This window comes from Bos mutus, chromosome 1, assembly GCF_027580195.1.
Source record: "Bos mutus isolate GX-2022 chromosome 1, NWIPB_WYAK_1.1, whole genome shotgun sequence".
NCBI lineage: Eukaryota > Metazoa > Chordata > Mammalia > Artiodactyla > Bovidae > Bos > Bos mutus.
The window spans coordinates 42,072,974-42,094,431 of record NC_091617.1 but is presented as its reverse complement, the minus strand read 5'-3'; the positions used below and the strand labels follow the sequence as shown (position 1 = coordinate 42,094,431).

The window sequence follows — 21,458 nt, the reverse complement described above, 5'->3', positions numbered from 1 at the left end:
AGGGATACAGCAAAGATCAACACTTTTTTTTTTTAATAGCATATCAAATATAACACTAGAAACTTCATTAGGGATGTGCCTAAGACTTCTCTTTGGCAATAACATCTTCTCTGCAGCGGTGACTCACAATGCTCCCGTGACGCTAGGAAATGCATAATGGAACAGATACAGTCTGAACCACACACCTTGTTACTCCCCGCTTCCCTCTCTCCCCAGAAGGTACCCTCATGTTATCAAAGGAGTGGTTCGCCCTCTCCATGGCTTCATCCCCTGGCCTGGGCTCCTGGCCTCCCTTGTTTCCGAGGCATGAATCAATAATTTTCAGTGACCTTTGGGAGACTCTATTAACTTTACGCTATTTAATTAACACAGGCTTCCCAGGTTGTGCGAGTAGTTAAAAAATCCACCTGCCAATGCAGGAGATGCAAGAGATGGCGGGTCAATCCCTGGGTCAGGAAGATTCTGGAGGAGGAAATGGCAATGCACTCCAGTATTCTTGCCTGGAGAATTCCATGGCCAGAGAAGCCTGGCGGGCTGCAGTCCTTGGGGCCGCAGAGTCGGACACAACTGAGCACACCATGCACAAACAGCTGCAGTGAACTGTGAATCCCTAAAGGGCAAGAATAGGATCATTTATATTTCTGCATCCTCTAATCTGAAATTTCCTGATTCACAAGTTGTACATTTTAGAAACTGCTTTGGTTGTCACTTTAAGCATGACTTTGTATCTGGAGAAACAGATATCTGTTCTTCCTTCCTCTATCCTGGAAACAGAGAAATCCATGTGCCTCAAAATGCTTACCCAGAAAACAAAATAATTCTGGACTGCCTGAACCTGTTAATGAAAAATCTAGAAAACTGCTGAGATAGTAATGGTAAGAGCTTACACTTCCTGTAGGTAAAAGACATATTTTTCAGTCAGGCAAATCCAGAAAAGTTACTAACTTATGCAGTGAAACATCAGCTATCAATATAGGGGAAATAAATTCGAACTGTCCACTTCCAGTGATCTATGATCTGTCTTTTCTGAATGGTTTTCGATATTCATTTGTCCCTTCAGCAGCATCATATACATTAAAATGTATCATTCCATCTTCAATGTAACAATCTTTGGCAGATCCCACTTGTCATCTTCCCATTACCCCTGTGCCTGCTGGCAGAACCTTGCTTTCACAAGTCTAACAGGGGTGAGTATATTCTTGTGCCAAGGTTGGTTTAGACGTGGCCATGTGACCCATCCCTGGGCAATCAGATATTAGGGAAATCTGTTAGATGTTCTGGGAAACCCTTTACCCTTAGGAAGAGAACGGTTTGAACAGAACACTTTCGTTTTAGCCATCCCTTCCTTTCCGCTTAGATACTGACACATGATGACAAGGCTAGAGCAGCTGTAGTCATCTCAAACCTGAGATAAAAAGATAGAGAGAACCACCAAGAAGCTGCCCTGACATCACTGAGCCACAAATTCAGTCCTGTAACCAGAGCCAGTCCACACAGATGTAAGGTGGTACACAGTCCAAATACACAGGTACCATCCAGACAACTACATGTGCATGTCGGCACCCCCGGGTTCGTGCAATCCAGTGTGTGCAGCCATACGTGGCTGCCCTATGAGCCGGATCCACAAATCTGTGGACCTGAACCCACACATCTTTAGATATGGGATATAATAAACATCCGCTGAGTTTAGATCACTCTTAGGAAGAGTGTCACTTGCAAGCCTGAAGATTCTAAAACCCTGTGCAACGGACCGCTCACTGCTAGCTCTGGCCCCTCAGTCAGCATCTTTGGGACCCTGGTCTTGTGATGGAACCTCTTGGGTCTCAGTATGCCTTTATGAAGTAAGGAAATCACTGAGGTCTGTGTGAATGCTCAGTCTCTCAGTCAAGCCCAACTCTTCATGACCCCATGGATGTAGCCCACCAGACTTCTCTATCCATGGAATTTTCCAGGCAAGAACACTGGAGTGGGTTGCCATTTCCTCCTCCAGGGGATCTTCCCTATCCAGGGACTGAACCCACATCTCCTGCACCTCCAGCATTGGTAGGCAGATTCTTTACCACTAGTGCACCAGGGAAGCCCCCTTACTGAGGTCTGGAATGTTGCTGATCTGCGTTGCATGGAGCCATTACCCCTAGCATGTATACCATGGTTTCTGTATCTCTCTCTATCCAACATCTGACCACAGTAGCTGCTATAAAACACACTTATGTTTCTCTTTGCCATGTATGGTTCACTTTGTTAAAGCAGAATATCAACCTCCCCTCAGTCTCAAGTCTTCCTCCTGGCTGAAAATGCTGCCATGTAAAGATACTGTGAGACTGGAAGATGTCCAGAGTAGTGAAGCAGACATTGATATTTCTTATAGAGCTTTTTTTTTGTTTGTTTGTTTTGTTTTTTAATAAATACACCGCTGACATCTTAAGTTGTCAAAGGCTATGCTCCTGTCCTGGCTGACTGCCAATCTAACCCAGCTCTGCTGATGCTGACATAATTCATTCTGCTTGACTGAGCAACTAGGAAACTTTCACAAATCCCCCATCCGTTTAGCAAGCAACTGACTTAACACAGTGCTTCCATTAAGTGAGATATTTATATTGAATTATTCTATAACCACCTGTGCAGGACTCAGGCACTCTTTGCAGAATCTGGCATGGTTGCAGAATGCGACGGTGATGGTTGGGAGTGGAGAGCTGGCTCATGTACTTTAAGTGAGGGCTAAGATTCTGTAATTCAGGGTTTCCACTGCTCTGGCTGTGGAAGGAGGCACTCCCACTGAGGAAAAGGGAACAGCCCTCAAGGCCAGGGTTCAAGCGAGTGCTAAGGAGCTCCACAGATAGCCAGGAAGGGTCAGGACCTCATTACATGGGCACATTCTAAGTATTGCTTCTTTGTGATGTAATTCCCTTAAAATATCTTCAATTACTGACATTTATGGGAAAAAATATATATATATATAGCCACCCTGCACACGCTGTGCTTTGAAGAATAATGAGGAACTTGAGTCCTGAGAAATCAACAGTGACAGCACAGGGCAAATATGGCAAGAGACCTAGAGTGTGTTATTCCTAAACATTTGTTCTAATTGGGGCATCACTGTGCCCTCTGAACAAAGCAGCTGGAAAGGAATCTAGAGGATATCTCAACCATCTCCCCTTTTTAAAACTTTTTTTAATTGAAATATAATTCACATGCCACAAAACTCACCCTTTTAAATAATAAAATTCAGCAGGTTTTTAGCATATTAACAAAGCTGTGCCACAATCACCATTATCCAACCCAGAACATTTTCACCTCCCCACAAAGACACCCCATAGCCGGTAGGGGTCACTCACCCTCGTCAGTGGCTCAACTAATCTACTTTCTATCTACAATTGATTTGCTTATTCTGCCCATTTCCTGTACAGTAGACATGTTGACATGTCTTGAGCTCAGTTGTGTCCAACTCTTTGCAACCCCATGGACTGTAGCCTGTCAGGCTCCTCTGTCCATGGAATTTTCCAGGCAAGAATACTGGAATGGGTTGCCATTTCCTATTCAGGGGATCTTCCCAACCCAGGGATCAAACCCTCATCTCTTTGCATCTCCTGTATTGGCAGGCGGACTCTTTACCAGTGCACCACCTGGAAATGGTAGTCATGTACAGTAAATGCAGTCATACAAATATGTGATCTTTTGTGACTGATCTCCTTCACTGAACTGAGCAAAATGTTTTCAAGGTTCCTTCATGCTAGAGCATGAATCAGTACTACACTGCTTGTTATGACTGAATTATATTCCATCATGTGGATGTACATTTAATTCATCCATTCAGCAGAGGCTGGACATTTCGACTGTTTCCACTCTGGGGCTATTATGAATGGTGCTGCTATGAACATTCATGTACAAGTTTCAGGTGGTCATATGTTTTCAATTTAAGCTTTCTATTTCGAAATAATTCTAGACTCACAGGAAGTTGCAAAAATAGTACTGAGAAGTCCTGTGTACCCTTCACCCAGTTTCTTCCAGCGGTTACACTGACTTAACTATTGCATAATGGTCACCCTCACTTAACGATTAACTAGCAAAACTGACCCTGGTATAATGTGCATATGCAGTTCTGCCTCCTCTTTTATAAGAAACCAAGGTTCAGAAATTCAGAAATTTGCCCAAGATCACAGGAAAGTTACAACTGACCTGCTGGCTCTAGCAATTTTTCACTATGCTGTCTCCTGTTTTAGATGGACCATGCCCACCACCTGCCCTCCCCGCTCCCTCACAAAAGAATAAAACAAACTGTTTCTTAACCTATCCTTTTCTGTCCTTATCATCACCTCTCTGCTGCCGAAGTTCTAGTCAGACAGCTAGTTTGAGTATTCCCATAAAAGGAGGAACATGAAAAATCAAAGCAAACACAAAAGGTTACTCTAATAATTGTTTTAAAATGGTTTGTCTTTTTGGAACTAGCTAGAGGTGGTGGCTGCATAATATTGTGACTGTACTAAATGCCACTGAACTGTTCTCTTTAAAATGGTTCATTTATCTTATGTAAATTTCACCTTAAGGGAAAAAAAATGGTTTCTCAACATATTTCTTTGTTTTTCTTTCCCACATTTAGGATTCTCTGGCTGGAGGTGAAATTACAGAGAAGGCCAACTGATATATTTTCTGTGCATGATCTTCAGGATGACAGTTGAGAAAACTTTTTCAGTAGTATCTATTCAGAGAAGATTCTATCCAGATCATTTATCTTTAAGAGGAAAAAACTTGAATATAGTTCTATTTCAATTAATTTACACATGCAACATCAGTTCAGTTGCTCAGTTGTGTCCAGCTCTTTGTGATACCATGGACTACAGCACACCAGGCCTCCCTGTCCATCACCAACTCCCGGACATTGCTCAAACTCGTGTCCATCAGGTCAGTGATGACATCCAAACATCTCATCCTCTGTCATCCCCTTTTCCTTCTGCCTTCAGTCTTTCCCAGCATCAGGGTCTTTTCCAATAAATCAGTTCTTTGCATCAGGTGGCCAAAGTATTGGAGTTTCAGCTTCAGCATCAGTCCTTCCAATGAATATTAAGGACTGATTTCCTTTAGGATGGACTGGTTGGATCTCCTTGCAGTCCAAGGGACTCTCAAGAATCTTCTCCAACACCACAGTTCAAAAGCATCAATTCTTCAGCACTCAGCTTTCTTTATAGTCCAACTCTCACATCCACACATGACTAATGGAAAGACCATAGCTTTGACTAGATGGACTTTTGTCAGCAAAGTAATATCTCTGCTTTTTAATATGCTGTCTAGGTTGGTCATAGCTTTTCTTCCAAGGAACAAGCATCTTTTAATTTCATGGCTGCAGTCACCATCTGCAGTGATTTTGGAGCCCAAAAAAAAAGTCTCTCACTGTTTCCATTGTTTCCCGATTTATTTACCATGAAATGATGGGACCAGAGGCCATGATCTTCGTTTTCTGAATGTTGAATTTTAAGCTAGTTTTGTCACTCTCCTCTTTCACTTTTATCAAGAGGCTCTTTAGTTCTTCTTCACTTCCTGCATAACGCACTGGTCACAGCAAACACCCTCTTCCAACAATACAAGAGACTATTCTACACGTGAACATTACCAAATGGTCAATACCAAAATCAGATTGATTATATTCTTTGCAGCCAAATACGGAGAAGCTCCTTACAGTCAGCAAAAACAAGACCGGGAGCTGACTGTTGCTCAGATCATGAACTCTTTATTGCAAAATTCAGACTTAAATTGAAGAGAAAACCACTAGACCATTCAGGTATGATCTCAATCAAATCCCTTGTGATTATATATATATATATATATATATATATATATATAACATAGAGATGTTTTAGTTTAACCCTATGAAAGTATTAAAAATGGTTTGAGGTCAGGACTTCCCTGGTGGTCCAGTGGTTAAGAATCTGCCTTGAAATGCAGGGGACCAGGTTCAATTCCCTGATCAAGGAACTAAGATCCCACATGCCATGGAGCAACTAAGCCTGAATACTGTAATTACTAAGCCCACAATCTCTGAAGCCCTGTGAACTGCAACCAGAGAACTTGTGCACTACAACAACAGATCCTGCATGATGCAAGAAGACCTCACAAGCTGCAACTAAGACCCAATGCAGTCTTAAATATATTTTTTTTAATGGTTTGGGGTTAAGGATAAAGACAGAAGCCACATTAAATAATGGTGGGGGATTGCTTACAGCCCTGGAAATTCTAAAGAATGTTTCAAATGGAATTCAGTTACAGTGTTTTCTTTCCCTTACCTCTTTAGATGATGCTCAATCTAAGACACTAATTGTGAAGTCTTCTGTTTTTGCTCTGCTTGTTAAAATGCAGAGGGAGGAAATAGAGAGGGGTGCAACTCTAGAGACCTCCTAACCTCTAATGGACCTCAGTCCTCTCATCTTCATAATGAGGGAACTGGACTAGTGATCTCCATCCTTCCTGCCTCTGACCCACTCTGTGACTCTACCATGCTTTGGGGTCTGGCTCCCAGTCCACAGGCTTCCCAGGTGGTAAGAACCCACTTGCCAATGCAGGAGATGCAAGAGACACAGGTTCAATCCCTGGGTGGGAAAGATCCCCTGGAAGAAGGCATGGCAACCCACTTCAGTATTTTTGCCTGGAGAATCCCCATGGATGGAGGAGCCTGGCAGGCTCCAGTCCACGGGGTTGCAAAGAGTCAGACAGGACTGAAGCGACTGAGCACAGCACAGACCCAGTCCACACAACTGAACAGGGACAGGGAGCTGGGTAACTGGGATTCTCAGGGAATGGTTCAGCAGCCTCAACTTTCACCCCATCCTAACCTGCTGGACCACTGCTCAGGAGAAACCCAGAAAGAATACAAAGGGAAAAGCCCAAGATTACTAACCTTCCATTAAAAACACATACCTCAAGGATACACATACCTCAAGGATCGAACCAAGAAGAAGATATAACAATTACAAATATTTATGCACCCAACATAGGAGCACCTCAATACACATGGCAAATGCTAAGCTAATAAGCATAAAAGGAGACATCAACAGTTAACACAATAATAGTGAGGGACTTTAGCACCACCCTTACACCAACAGACAGATCATATATACAAAATAAATAAGGAAATACAAGCTTTAAGTGACTCAATAGACTGCTACTAAGTCACTTCAGTCGTGTCCGACTCTGTGAGACCCCATAGATGGCAGCCCACCAGGCTCCCCGTCCCTGGGATTCTCCAGGCAAGAACACTGGAATGGGTTGCCATTTCCTTCTCCAATGCAAAAAAGTAAAAAGTGAAAGTGAAGTCGCTCAGTCATATCCAACCCTCAGTGACCCCATGGACTGCAGCCTTCTAGGCTCCTCCATCCATGGGATTTTCCAGTCAAGAGTACTGGAGTGGGGTGCCATTGCCTGAACAGACTAGATAGATTTAATTGATAATTTTGGACATTCCACCTGAAATCGGTGAATACACTTCTTACACTAGTGCCATGGAACTTACACTAGTGCCATGGAACATTCTCCAGGATAGACTACATCTTGGGTCACAAATCAAGTCTCAGAAGATTTAATAAAACTGAAACAGTATCAAGCATCTTTTCTGACCACAATGCTATGAGATTATAAATTAATCAAAGGAACAAAACTATAAAAAACACAAAACATGGAGGCTAAATAATGCACCGCTAAATAACCAAGTGATAACTACAGAAATTAAAGAGGAAATAAAAGTACATAGAAATAAATGACAACAAAAACAATGACCAAAAACCTATGGGACACAGCAAAAACAGTTCTAATTTACAGCAATTCAATCCTCAAGAAACAAGAAAACTCTCACATAAACAATCTAATCTTACACCTAAAGTGACTAGAGAAAGAGCAAAGAAAACCCAAAGTCAATTAAAAGCAATGAAATCATAAAGATCATAGCAGAAATAAATGAAGTAGAAATGAAGAAAACAACAGCATCAATAAAAGTTAAGAGTTGGTTCTTATGAAAAAAAATTGATAAACCTTAGCCAGACTCAAGAAAAAAAGGGAGAGGACTCAATAAAATTAGAAATGAAAAAGGTGAAATCACAACTGACACTGCAGAAATACAAAGGATCACAAGAGACTACCTCAAGCAACCATATGCCTATAAAATGGACAAACTGGAAGAAATGGACAGATTCTTAGAAAGGCTGAACCAGGAAGAATTAGAAAATATAAACAGACCAATCGCAAGTAATGCAATTGAAACGAATGAAAAATCTTCCAACAAACAAAAGTCCAGAACCAGATGGCTTCACAAGTGAATTCTATCAAATATTTCAAGAAGAGCTAAAACCTATCCTTCTAAAACTTTCCCCAAAAATTGCAGAGGGAAGAACATTCCCAAATTTGTTCTGTGAGACCACCACCCTGATACCTAAACCAGACAAAACTATCACAAAAAAGAAAATTATAGACCAATATCACTAATGAACAAAGATGCAAAAATCCTCAACAAAATACCAGCAAACAAAATCCAGCAACACATTTAAATGATCATACACTATGATCAAGTGGGATTTATCACAGACATGCAAGGATTCTTCAAAATACACAAAATCATAATACACCATATTAACAAATTAAAGAATAAAAATTATATGATCATCTCAATAGATACAGAAAAAGCTTTTGACAAAATTCAACACCCATTTCTGATTTTAAAAACAATCTCCAGAAAATGGGCATATAGGGAATCTATATAATAAAGGCAACATAATAAAGGCAACATATGACAAGGCCAGGGCTTCCCAGGTGGTGCTGGTGGTAAAGAATCTGCCTGCAATGCAGGAGACCAGGAGACCTGGGTTCAATCCCTAGGTGGGGAAAATACCCTGGAGGAGGGCATGGCAATCCACTCCAGTATTCTTGCCTGGAGAATCCCCATGTGGCCCACGAGGAGCCTGGTGGGCCACAGTCCACAGGGTCACAAAGAGTTGGACATGACTGAAGCAACTTAGCACACACACTCTGTTTGCTGTGACAAACCCACAGCAAGCATCATTCTTAATGGTGAAAAACTGAGAGCATTTCGTCTAAGATCAGGGACAGGACAAGCATGTTTACTCTCTCCACTCCTATTCAACACAGTTTTGGAAGTCCTCACTGTGGCAATCAGAGAAGAAAAAGAAATACAAATTGGAAAAGAGAAAGTAAAACTCTCACTGTTTGCAGTGACACATTACCATACATAGAAAATCCTAAAGATTCCATCAGAAACCCTACTAGATTTAATCAGTGAATTTGGTAAAGTTACAGGACACAAAATTAATGCACAGAAATCTCTTGCATTCTTATATGCTAACAATGAAAGATCAGAAACAGAAATTAAGAAAAGAATCCATTTACCATCACAACAAAAAGAATAAAATATCAAGGAATAAATATACCTAAGAAAGCAAAAGACCCATATTCAGAAAACTATAAAACACTGATGAAAGAAATCAAAGAGGACACAGATGGGAAAATATATCATATTCTTGGATTGGAAGAATCAATATAGTGAAAATGAATACACCACCCAAAACAATCCACAGATTCAATGCAATCCATAACAAATTACCATAGTATTCATCATGGTATTAGAACAAAAAAATTTACAATTTGTATGGAAACACAAAAGACCCCAAATAACCAAAGTAATCTTGAGAAAGAAAAACAGAGCTGGAGGAATCAGGCTCCCTGACTTCAGACTATATGAAAAAGCTATAGTAATCAAAAGAGTATGGTACTCACACACATACACAACAGAAATACAGACCTATGAAATAGGTACAGAATAAAAAGCCCAGTGATAAACCCACACCTATGGTCACTTAATCTATGACAAAGGAGGAAAGAATATACAATGGAGAAAAGACTGTCTCTTCACTGAGTGATGCTGAGAAAACTGGACAGCTACATGTAAGAGTGAAATTAGAATACTAACACCATACACAAAAATAAACTCAAAATTGATTAAATATCTATATGTAAGGCTGGAAACTATAAAACTCTTAGAGAAAAACATGGGCAGAACACTCTGACATAAACTGCAACAAGATCCTTTTTGACGCACTTCCCAGAGTCAGCTAAGTCACTTCAGTCGTGTCCGACTCTGTGCGACCCCATAGACGGCAGCCCACCAGGCTCCCCCATCCCTGGGATTCTCCATGCAAGAACACAGGAGTGGGTTGCCATTTCCTTCTCCAATGCATGAAAGTGAAAAGTGAAAGTGAAGTCGCTCAGTCGTGTCCGACTCTTAGCGACCCCATGGACTGCAGCCTACCAGGCTCCTCCATCCATGGGATTTTCCAGGCAAGAGTACTGGAGTGGGGTGCCATTGCCTTGTCCAACTTCCTAGAGTAATGGAAATAAAAACAAACATTAAAAAATGGGACCTGATTAAACTTAAAAGCTTTTGCAGCATTAACAAGATGAAGAGATAACCCTCAAAACGGGAGTGTGTGCAGGCGTAGTTGCTCAGTCATGTCTGACTCTTTGAAGCCTCATGGACTGTAGCCCAGCAGGCTCCTCTGTCCCTGGGATTTCTCAGGCAAGAATACTGGAGGGGTTGCCATTTCCTTCTCCAGGGGAAATCTTCTCAATCCAGGGATCAAATCCACTTCTCTTGTATCTCCTGCATTAGAAGGCATGGATTCTTTACCACCAGTGCCAGCTGGGAAGCCCATAAGAATGGGAGAAATATTTGCAAATGAAGCAACAAAGAATTAATCTCCAAAATATACAAACAGCTTATGGAGCTCAGTATCAAAAACCAAGCAATCCAATCAAAAATGGGTGGAAGATCTAAATAGATATCTCTCCAAATACGATATACAGATAGCCAAGAGGCAAATGAAGAGATACTCAACATCACTAATTATCAGAGAAATGCAAATCAAAAATACACTATGGTATCACCTCACACTGGCCAGAAAGACCATCATCAAAAAAATTTACAAACAATAAATGCTGGAGAGGGTGTGAAGAAAAGGGAACCCTTTTACACTGTTGGTGGGAATGCAAACTGGTACAGCCACTGTGGAGAACAGTATTGAGGCTCCCTGAAAAACTAAACATAGAACCCAGCAATCCCACTACTGGGCATATACCCTAAGAATACCACAACTCAAAATGACACATGTACCCCCAGTGTTCATTACAGCACTATTTACAATAGCCAAGACATGGAAGCAGCCTAGATGTCCATCAACAGATGATGAATAAAGAAGATGCAGTATATATATATATATATATACACACACACACACACACAATGGAATATTACTCAGCTATAAAAAGGAATGAAGTTGAGTCAGTGGAAGTGATGTGGATGAACCTTGAGTCTGTCATACAGAGTGAATTAAGTCAGAAAGAGAAAATCAAACATCATATATTAACACATATATATGGATTCTAGAAAAATGGTACTGATGAACACACTTGCAGGGCAGGAACAGACGTGCAGACGTAAAGAATGAATTTGTGGACACAGCAAGGGGGTGGGGGTGGGACAGATTGACAGATAGTGTTGACATATATACAGTACTATGTATAAACTGACAGCTAGTGGGAAGCTGCTGTATAACACAGGGAGCTCAGCTCGGTGCCCTGTGATGACCTAGAGAGGCAGAATAGGGGAGAGGGTGGGAGGGAGACTCAAGAGGAAGGGGATATATGTATACATATAGCTGATTCACAATATTGTGTAGCAGAAACACAACATTGTAAAGCTATTATATTTCAATTAAAAAAACCACATACCAAAGAGATAAACAAATAAAATAAGAATGGGGGATGCAAATGGCCTATTGTGTGTTCTCATCTTTTCACAGGAAAAAACTGAGAACTGTCACAAAATCACAGAGAAAGACAATTTTCTAGAATGAACATTTTTTCTAAAATGAATACTTTTCATATAACAAAAATATAACAGATGTAATTATAAGAGGAGAGGCCAATTATCACAATTTTTGCTAAGTGACCAAAAACTCTGAAACAGAACGGGTTGGTGGGGAGCAGTGTTGGTGGTGGGGGCAAAGAGGTTAGGGAAGCATGGAGGTAGAACAAAGAACAAGCGTGGAATTGTTACAACTCCAAGGCTCTTCCACACAGAGTTATGGCCAAACACACACTCCTGTTCCCTCCCCTCTAATTCTGGCCCAAGTTCTTCATGGTACTAACTTTAGAAAAAGGCTGATCTGCCTCACTGAGTTACTTTACTCATGTTACCTACAAAGATGGCATAAAAAAGACCTCTGGAAGAAACTCCACCTCCGAATGATCTGCAACACCAACATTTTTCAACAGCTTTCATCTCCAAGAGACAAACCACAATTGGCTGCTTCAAGTGAGCTAGGTTGGTATAGTGTTACATAACTGACTTTAGAATCTTGAATATTTCCAGGCACAGAAACAGAAGATGGTAGACAACACTGACAAAGACTGTTACTTGCCACTCAATAATTATGTTTCATTAGGCGGGCACATAGCCACCTAGAATAGAGGCTACACTTTCCAGTCCACCTCCCAGCGAGGTGTGGCCCTGTGATTATACCTCTAGCCAGTGGGATATAATTGGTGGCTGCTAGCAAGCTTTTTTTTTTTTTTTTTTTTTAACAATTAGTCCCCCTTGGGAGACAGGGAGATGATGGGGAGCCTTGGTTCGTAGCATTGCCATTTTCCATGGTATACATTCCCACCATGGCTAACTTCAATCTTCCACCTTGATGGCACTGAACACAGAGTTGGGAAGAGCAGCAGCTCTCACAAGTTGGTACCAACTGGCTCCAGCACATCACTGGATGTAATAATGGGTTATATGTAATTTTTGGGGAATAGCCTTAAAGAAGGAAGCAAGTCTCAATGGCTAGGGGCATGCCCTTCCTCCTTTGTCCCCTCTACTGCTAGAATGTGACATACGACTGGTCAAAGTCCAACCATCAGAATGGACCATAGGGAGGAATAACAGTCACAATAGAGAAGCCTTGGTCACTGAGCTGGTCTGAGAATGCTTATATGCAAACTTCATTTATATGACAATTGTCAGAAAGAGGAAAATTTGTATCTTATAAATGGAACTAATATTTGGAGTTTTCTCATTCACAGTGTAATCTATCCCAGGATGTCCCTAGAACAGTGCTTGTTGCACTGCAGAGGGTGAACGTTCAATCCCTCCCTGGGGAACTAAAATCCTACAAGCCAGGTAGAGCAGCCAAAAAAAACAAAACAGAAATCTACCCCAACTAAGAGATCGTGATTGCTACATGGGTAAGTAAAGAATTCAGATCTGAAACAATGAAAAAATATCTGAAGCTTTCTGGGAGGACAAAGAGGACAGAGGGTGAATAGAAAAGCCAAAGGGGGAAGGGACTTGAAAAGGAGGTTCTTGCCTCTCTCCACCTGAGCCCCTCTCCTCTCTGACTCACAGAATCCTACAAAGAGTGCACCCACAGACCCCTCCTAATGCACGTGGGCCACAGCTCCCAGATCCACAGAGCAGGCTCCGGGAGGACTCCTCAACTAAGAGGGGGTCCAGGTCCTCAGCCTGAGAAGCCCGACTGTTCTCAGACCTCTTTCTTCTAGAGCATTTTCTCAGGCAAAGAGGAGAAATGAGAACCATATAAAGGTCACTCGGGGGACAGACTAAGGGGACTCTGAGGCAGCAGTTGGCAGTTTAGTGTATTCTGCTTTGCTGGAGTTTACTTAAAATATAAACTTGGGCATGGGCTGAGGCCTGCTATGATCTTTGGGTTGTACTGTGGGTTTCAGACAAATGTAGAAGGACGTACTTAGAATGTAAGTAAGTAAGTGTTAGTCGCTCAGTCGTGCCCAACTCTTTGCGACCCCATGGACTGCAGCCCACCAGGCTCCTCTGTCCATGAGATTTTCCAGGCAAGGATACTGGAGTGGGTTGCCATTTCCTTCTCCAGGGGAATCTTCCCAACCCAGGGATTGAACCCGGGTCTCCTGCACTGCAGGCAGATTCTTTACCAATTCTTTACCAGATTCCCTGAGCTACAAGGGAAGCCCATACTTAGAACGTAGGTCAAATTTATTATTACGTGTGAGCTCCTCCTAAAAGTCAATATGTAAATGAAGATAATTTTGTCACAAGTATATTCTTATTTACTTTCAAAACACTTTTTCTGACATCTCTAGGGACCAACTTTGGACGTGTCAAACAAGCAATTGAGCAGTGCTGAGTGTCCAGTGCATCACTGTGCTCGCTCTGGGAGGCCCCAAATGGCGAATGGATATTCGCCATTCACTCCACACCTGAATGGTTTCTGTCTGTACACTGATGTGACTTCCATCTCTTAACAAGTTCAGATCCAAGAACCCTTGTACCATCAGCATGATTTGCAATCCTTTATCACCACCCACACTCGCCTCCCTCCCAGTGCTGGTGACACTAAGAACCTGATGTGAATTGATGGTGGGTGTGGGGGGCACTCCCTATGAGAAAAGAGGAAGTGTGGGGAAGAGCCAGACCAAGTCAGCAAGAAGAGAGGAAGTAGCCTGGCTGAGGTACATACAGATGATGAACACTTGTGTAGAGAGTGGCTCTGAAAGCAACTAAATAAAGCATAGATAGTTTTAAGCTATGACAAACCTAGACAATGTATTAAAGAGCAGAGGCATCACTTTGCCAACAAAGGTCCATCTAGTCAAAGCTATGGTTTTTCCAGTGGTCATGTATAGATGTGAGAGTTGGACCATAAAGAAGGCTGAGCACCAAAGAATTGGTGCTTTCAGACTGTGGTGTTGCAGAAGACTTTTGAGATTCCCTTGGAAAGTAAGGAGATCAAACCAGTCAATCCTAAAGGAAATCAGCCCTGAATATTCATTGGAAGGACTGATGCTGAAGTTGAAGCACCAATACTTTGGCCACCTGATGAGAAGAGACAACTCATTGAAAAAGACCCTGATGCTGGAAAAGATTGAAGACAAAAGGAGAAGAGGGTGTCAGAGGATGAGATGGTTAGATACCATCCCCAACTCAGTAAACATGAGTTCGAGCAAACTTCGGGAGCTAGTGAAGGACTGGGAAGCCTGGCATGCTGCAGTCTATGGGGTCACAAAGAGTCGGACATGACTGAGCAACTAAACAACAGTTCTGAGATAGAAACCAGGCCAGAACAAAACCTCCAGTCATGTATCATCTACAATCCTGACAGTATCTCACATTTACAGGGACAAAGAGTTTTTCAAAGATTTGCAGATACTTGCTACAATTATTTAAGACATAACCACTATCACTCTTAAACATCCAGCCCTGGATAGACCCATCCAGGTTCACATCTTGGCTCTGACATTCATCAACTATAACAAACAACATGGATTTGCCTAGCCTCAGTCTCTCGATTTTAAAAATGAAAATCATCAAGCATACTCTGCTGAGTGGTTGTAAAAATTGGAGAGAACTGATAAAAAGCACACATGCCAAAAGTCGTCATAAAACAATACAGATAAGAGTTATATAAATGTCAGGAAAGAATATATATGGCTGCTGTGGATATGCAATAAAAATTGAAAGTGATTAGGTTGATAGAATAGTTTTAAATTATAAAAAAGTATAATCTGAAATGAATCAACATTATTACATAAATTACACCTCAACAAAGCAGAGACATTACTTTGTCAACAAAGGTCTATCTGGTCAAGGCTATGGTTTTTCCTGTGGTCATGTATGGATGTGAGAGTTGGACTGTGAAGAGGGCTGAGTGCCGAAGAATTGATGCTTTTGCACTGTGGTGTTGGAGAAGACTCTTGAGAGTCCCTTGGACTGCAAGGAGATCCAACCAGTCCATTCTGAAGGAGATCAGCCCTGGGATTTCTTTGGATGGAATGATGCTGAAGCTGAAACTCCACTACTTTGGCCACCTCATGCGAAGAGTTGACTCACTGGAAAAGACCCTGATGCTGGGAGGGATCGGGGCAGGAGGAGAAGGGGACAACAGAGGACGAGATGGCTGGATGGCATCACTGACTCGATGGACGTGAGTCTGAATGAACTCCAGGAGTTGGTGATGGACAGGGAGGCCTGGTGTGCTGCGATTCATGGGGTCGCAAAGAGTCGGACACGACTGAGCGACTGAACTGAACTGAACTGAATCTGGGTCCCTGACAGAGAAAAATGAGATAAATTCAGACAAAATCTGGCACTGCTCCTCCAGTGCTGTCTTGCGAACTATCTCCAATCTCACACTTTTGTCCACTACCATAAGTTCTGTATGTATCAAAAAGTGCCTCTATTCTCCTGGATAAGAAGGGAATTCTGCCCATTTTCCTTTTCAATAGAGGTCTCACATCTGCAGGTCACCCTTTTCATCCCACTGGACAACCAGCTAAATTCCAAAATTCAGTTTAAAACTGAGGGAAATAAGCCCATCTCTGTAAAATAAGTTGACTTGCTAAGAAGTCTGTCTTAGGCAACTCAGTTCCTAAGAGGTAACTGAACCCCCAAATTTTCCAAAAACCAAACTGCCTTTTGTTGCCAGAAAATGTGTGTCTAAGCACACCATTAACTTCCCTCAAATATAATTCTGAATAAAAGGAAGAGAGCTGTTTCTGAAATCCAATATTCAAGTGAAACAGAAAAGATTCTCATGATTGAGCAATTTAGAGTATGTATGGGAAGGTATGGGGACCATGGAGGGAGGCTGTGAGCTGATCAACAGGGAGTGTGAATTAATTCTTCAGTAACAACAACTTAGAAAAGATGACTGTGGGTTAAAAATGTCCTGACTTGGCACTAGCATGGTGTGTAATCAAGACTGTCTGCAATTTTGAGCCAACAATTATGCAATGTCTAAATTATATTTGTAGTTTGTTACTTCAAGTGCCACAGAAATAACTCCTAGGCATTTTAGTTATGCACAAAAGCTATGGAATCTTCCTGAGTGAATATATGTTACACTGAAGTACATATTTTGTACTAAAATTTAGCTAAAGCTAAAAGTAAAACAGAAGCAAGAAAACAAACTCACTTGTCAAACTCATCAAAGATATCACAATTCGGCAGTTTCCAAAGAGCCAGTCGAAAGTGTGTGGCTAGAAAACAAGTGGACTGTTAGGAATAAAAGCAATCATGACTTCTTAGGTACATGGTAAACCACTTTATCCTCTGCCCTCCCCCAAATCCACTTCAAACTGGTATGATTACCTATGATTTATTCCCTGGTGAAAATTCATGATATAACTGCAACTAGTCAGCACTACTTAACAAGGGCACCTAAAATATAAACACTCTAAGGACACTTTGCAAAAATCTCAGAAAAATAATATGCTTAATCTGAAAACAATCATAACCAAAAATTACCATATCAGATGATTCAGAAAATGATATTGATATAGAACTCAATATTCTGCAAGTGTAAACTTATCGAACTCTCTACAATGTATTCTAAATACACACACAGGATCAGCTGAATAAGGAAAATCTAACTCAGGAAACTATAGACTTGTCACCTAAAAGGCTTTCAGGATTTCTCAAAAATCTAGAATGTAAAGCAAAGCAGTGGTCAGTAAGCAGAGGGAAAATTGTTTCATCATTAGTGGATGGAGCAATTCTCTCTAAATTTAGCAAAAACAAAATATCCTTTGATTAAATTAAAAGACTGACCAAGGACCTAGAGCTTGCTGATGACATAAAACTCCTAGGTAAAGAGGCAAAATGGGAGACAGGAGGAAGTTAATCCACAGAATTGTCTTCTTAATTCTCAACTGGAATAAAGTAAGGCATCGAACTCACGAATTACGGTGGTAAAACAAAAGCGGGAAAAACAGTTTCTCAACAACAACAACAAAAATCTACCTTTCTTCATTCTTTTATTCTGCACTGACTCAAAAGGAATGGGGATTTACATACTAAAATATAATTCCTTTCACCCAATCTCAAAAATCACATCCTTAGGAATCACTATGAAACAAAAAGATTAAAAGACCTTAAAATTATATACAAACATATGGTTCACATCAAACACCAGTCATAGTATTAGGGCAGGGTAAGAGTAATATTACTGACCTGATGCTTTCATCCCATAGGGCAAATCAAACTTATCGCTACCATAGAAGGAAGCAGTATTTTTAAAATTAGCTGCACACAGAAAAGGGTGAAACTGCTGATACCTGGAAGATAAGGATGAAGAATGACTTTCCCAAATGTGTATAATATTTGCAGGTTTTTAAAATCACAACTGTAAAAAACTATAGTATGTCATTCCTATCGTTATATTGACTATAAAATGAGCATATAATTATTTTTAAGATTCTTTCAAAATCATCTTAAACACTATTTAAATGTTACATAGAATAGGACAGGCAATGGAACTACACACCCAGAATGGAAATGCTTTCCAGGTAGTAAAACCAAAATTATGTAACAGCTTGGGGGAGGGGACACAGAATTTAAATACAAGTGAACCTCAAAGGCAGCCATCTACAGGAACAAACAAAAGAACAAAGGAGGGAAAATAAAAGTATAAATGCTGACCCACTCCCCAAAGAAAAGATACCATATATATAAAGCTGTTGTCAGCAGTGAAAATTAAAATACACTAAAAGCTAGAGGTTACTAGAACTGAACTCTCTCCTGATGTCATTAAATTAAAATATACTCAAGAATGATGGGTGTCTTATTGCTTCTCTACCCCGCTGCTATACTCGGGTACTCTCTCAGACAAGAATGCTTCATGAGGCATCTCTGTTTTTTTAATGGTCCCTTCTTTCCACCTTTACAAGTTTTGTTCTTCCTAAATAAACTGCAGGCAGAGACCAGAGTGCCCCTGGGTTTTCAGAGGCCACACGACAAATGGAAATAAGAAGCACTAGAATAGGAACGAGGGCTTCCCCAATGGCTCAGTGGAAAAGAGTCCACCTTCAAGTGCAGGAGGCATGGGTTCGATCCCTGGGTTGGGAAGATCCTCCGGAGGAGGGCATGGCAACCCACTCCAGTATTCTTGCCTGGAGAATCTCATGGACAGAGGAGCCTGGTGGGTTACAGTCCACAGGGGTCACAAGAGTCCGACACAACTGAAGCGACTGAGCATGCACGCATGCACAAATAAGGATGAATTAGCTTCAGCTTTATCCTGGTTTTGCTTCTCAGGAACTACTAACCTGGGCAAGTCAGAGGAGCTCAAGATCTCCAGAGCTGAACTGAGAACTGACACCATATTCAAACTAGGCAAAGAGTTGAGAGACCACCCCTTCCTACTTGAGAAGAGTGTGTATGTCAGATTCAGTTGTGACAAGTGTTGGCAGCCTGGAGAGGGGGATCCCAGCCAATTTCAAAAGGTCATTATCTGTATCAGGGTTGATCTCTAAGCTTGGGATCTGCTCTGGGAAAAGTGTCAGGTCTTCTGATTTTAAATTTCTAAATGAAATAATTGTTCAACACTGTGGGCAAAGAATGTGGCCTGCCATTTCAGTAAACAAAGGATGTTGAAGCCTTAAAGGCTTCAGCTACTCCATCTGAACTCCAACTGCACTCTATCGGGAATTGAGGAAGAAAAACAAAAACAGGATACTGGCCCCAGATAGCTATGGTGCATATCCAAGGAGTAACTTCAATAATCCAGTCTCTTGCATCTTCCCACACATAGAAAAGGGCTGAATTCATTATCTTGAGATGTCTGTCTGGTTTAATTAGCACTAATCTTCTGATGTTTGACTCCCTGATGTTGGTTTGTTGTTTTTGCAAAAACTCCTATAAATCCTGGCTTCTCTTATACCTCTTTGGAACAGTCCCTCAGAGCTATCTGAGAGGCTGTATCCCCAGCTTAAGTCCTCAGTAACACCCCAAATAAAACATAATGCTCAACTTTTAGTTGTGTGTTTTTTCTTTTTTTTTTTTTTCCAGTTGATAGTACCATGTCTCACACATAGTTGGGGCTCAATAAGTATCACCCTTATCTATAATAATTATACATGACATTGTATTATATTACAGTGGGTTATATTACATTATAATAATCATATTACATATCTGCTCTTGGTACTTCTACGAAAGCCCGGAAAGAAAAGTAAATTCTACTAGTCAATTTAGACTGTTGACAAAAAAGGTGACCTGCCATTTCAGTAAACAAAGGATGCTGAGGCCAGCAAGCCGTCAGCCACTACAGCTGCCCCAGAGGGAAATTCATAATGGAGAAAAACAGAATACTGGTCTTAGCGCCCTAGACAGTTATGGTGCATAACAAAGAGAATAATTTCAATAAACCCAGACTCCTGCATCTTCCTATCTATAGAAACGCATGGAAATCAATAACTTGAGATGTCTCTTTTGTGCTTAGCAGTCATCTTTTAACGTTTGACAACATGTCTGTTTGTCGTTTTCAGTAAAATCTACTATGTGTCCTGGCTCCTCCCTTGCCTCTTTGGAAGAATTCCTCAGCGCTATCTGAAAGGCTGCCATCTCAGACTCCAGTCCTTAGTGTTTGTGCTCTGCTCTATCACTCAGTTGTGTTCAACTCTTTGTGACCCCATAGACTGTAGCCCACCAGGCTCCTCTGTCCATGGATTTTTTTAAGCAAGAATACGGGAGTGGGTTGCCATTTCCTCCTCCAGGGGATCTTTCCGACCCAGGGATGGAACCCACATCTCCTGTGTCTGCTGCACTGCAGGTGGATTCTTTACCTGCTGAGCCATAGTAAGGTAATAAGGTTCCCAAGTAAAACATTCTCAACTATTAGGTTGTGATTTTTTTTTTTAATTCAGTTGACAAGATAAAGAAACAGAAGCTATAAAAAAGTGAAGTAACTATTATCTGGAGTTACTAACCCATTTGTTTCAGCTAACAAAGCTGAAACCACGCCTAACCTCAACGCTAAGGAAAGGTGTCCAGTCCTAGCACATTAACCACAGGTTAACACTGCCAGGTTTCCCAGCAGAGCTTCTCCCATTGGCTACTGGCAAAGGATAGCCCTGCCTCCAAGGAATGCTATTCAAAGGACAGGTGTGCAGACTTACACATCTGCTGAGCAGTCTTTCATAAATACTTTAACCCCTTTGGGTTTTCTCAGAAAGGAAATACCTTTCTTCCCTAAAGCTAGAGATAAAAGGGTACCTTGATTTTAGAGAAGCATTCCAAACCTGCTGTTTGCAACCGTTCGTGGCTCATGAAGTCAATTTTGCAAGTCAAGATCAGCTCATTTTTAAAAAGTGAATAGAACAGATTATAGGGTATCTGGAGTAGGAGGGGTAAAAATTGTTTATTTTTTATTATAAATAAACTTAGTACAAACACTAAGTTCCAAGGCAAGATATACTTCTTACTATGGGTCATGGTAAACAAAAATTTTTTTAATCACTCTTCTAGTTTTGCAATGGTCCTAATCGGACACACATCCATGGATTGACTACAAGCAGCCATGGCACACCGATAGTTAGACATAAAAATATTTATGTTTCTAAAGCATTCCAGAGTTGGCTGATTTTAA

General features: G+C 41.1%; 1 protein-coding gene across 7 annotated transcripts in view; it reads right to left on the bottom strand.

Moving 5' to 3' along the window:
- Nucleotides 1-21,458, bottom strand: part of ST3GAL6 (ST3 beta-galactoside alpha-2,3-sialyltransferase 6) — an 87,411-nt gene that overhangs the window by 17,745 nt on the left and 48,208 nt on the right. For 6 of the 7 annotated variants that reach the window (XM_070368204.1, XM_070368182.1, XM_070368213.1 and 3 more), the window contains 2 exons: nt 18,044-18,147; nt 17,007-17,070 (listed from right to left, as the gene is read on the bottom strand). In XM_070368204.1, coding sequence (XP_070224305.1) covers nt 17,007-17,070; nt 18,044-18,147 — 168 coding nt within the window. Of the gene's footprint in view, nt 1-10,300; nt 10,372-17,006; nt 17,071-18,043; nt 18,148-21,458 lie in introns of all 7 variants that reach the window. The other variant, XM_070368230.1, reaches the window with a different exon arrangement.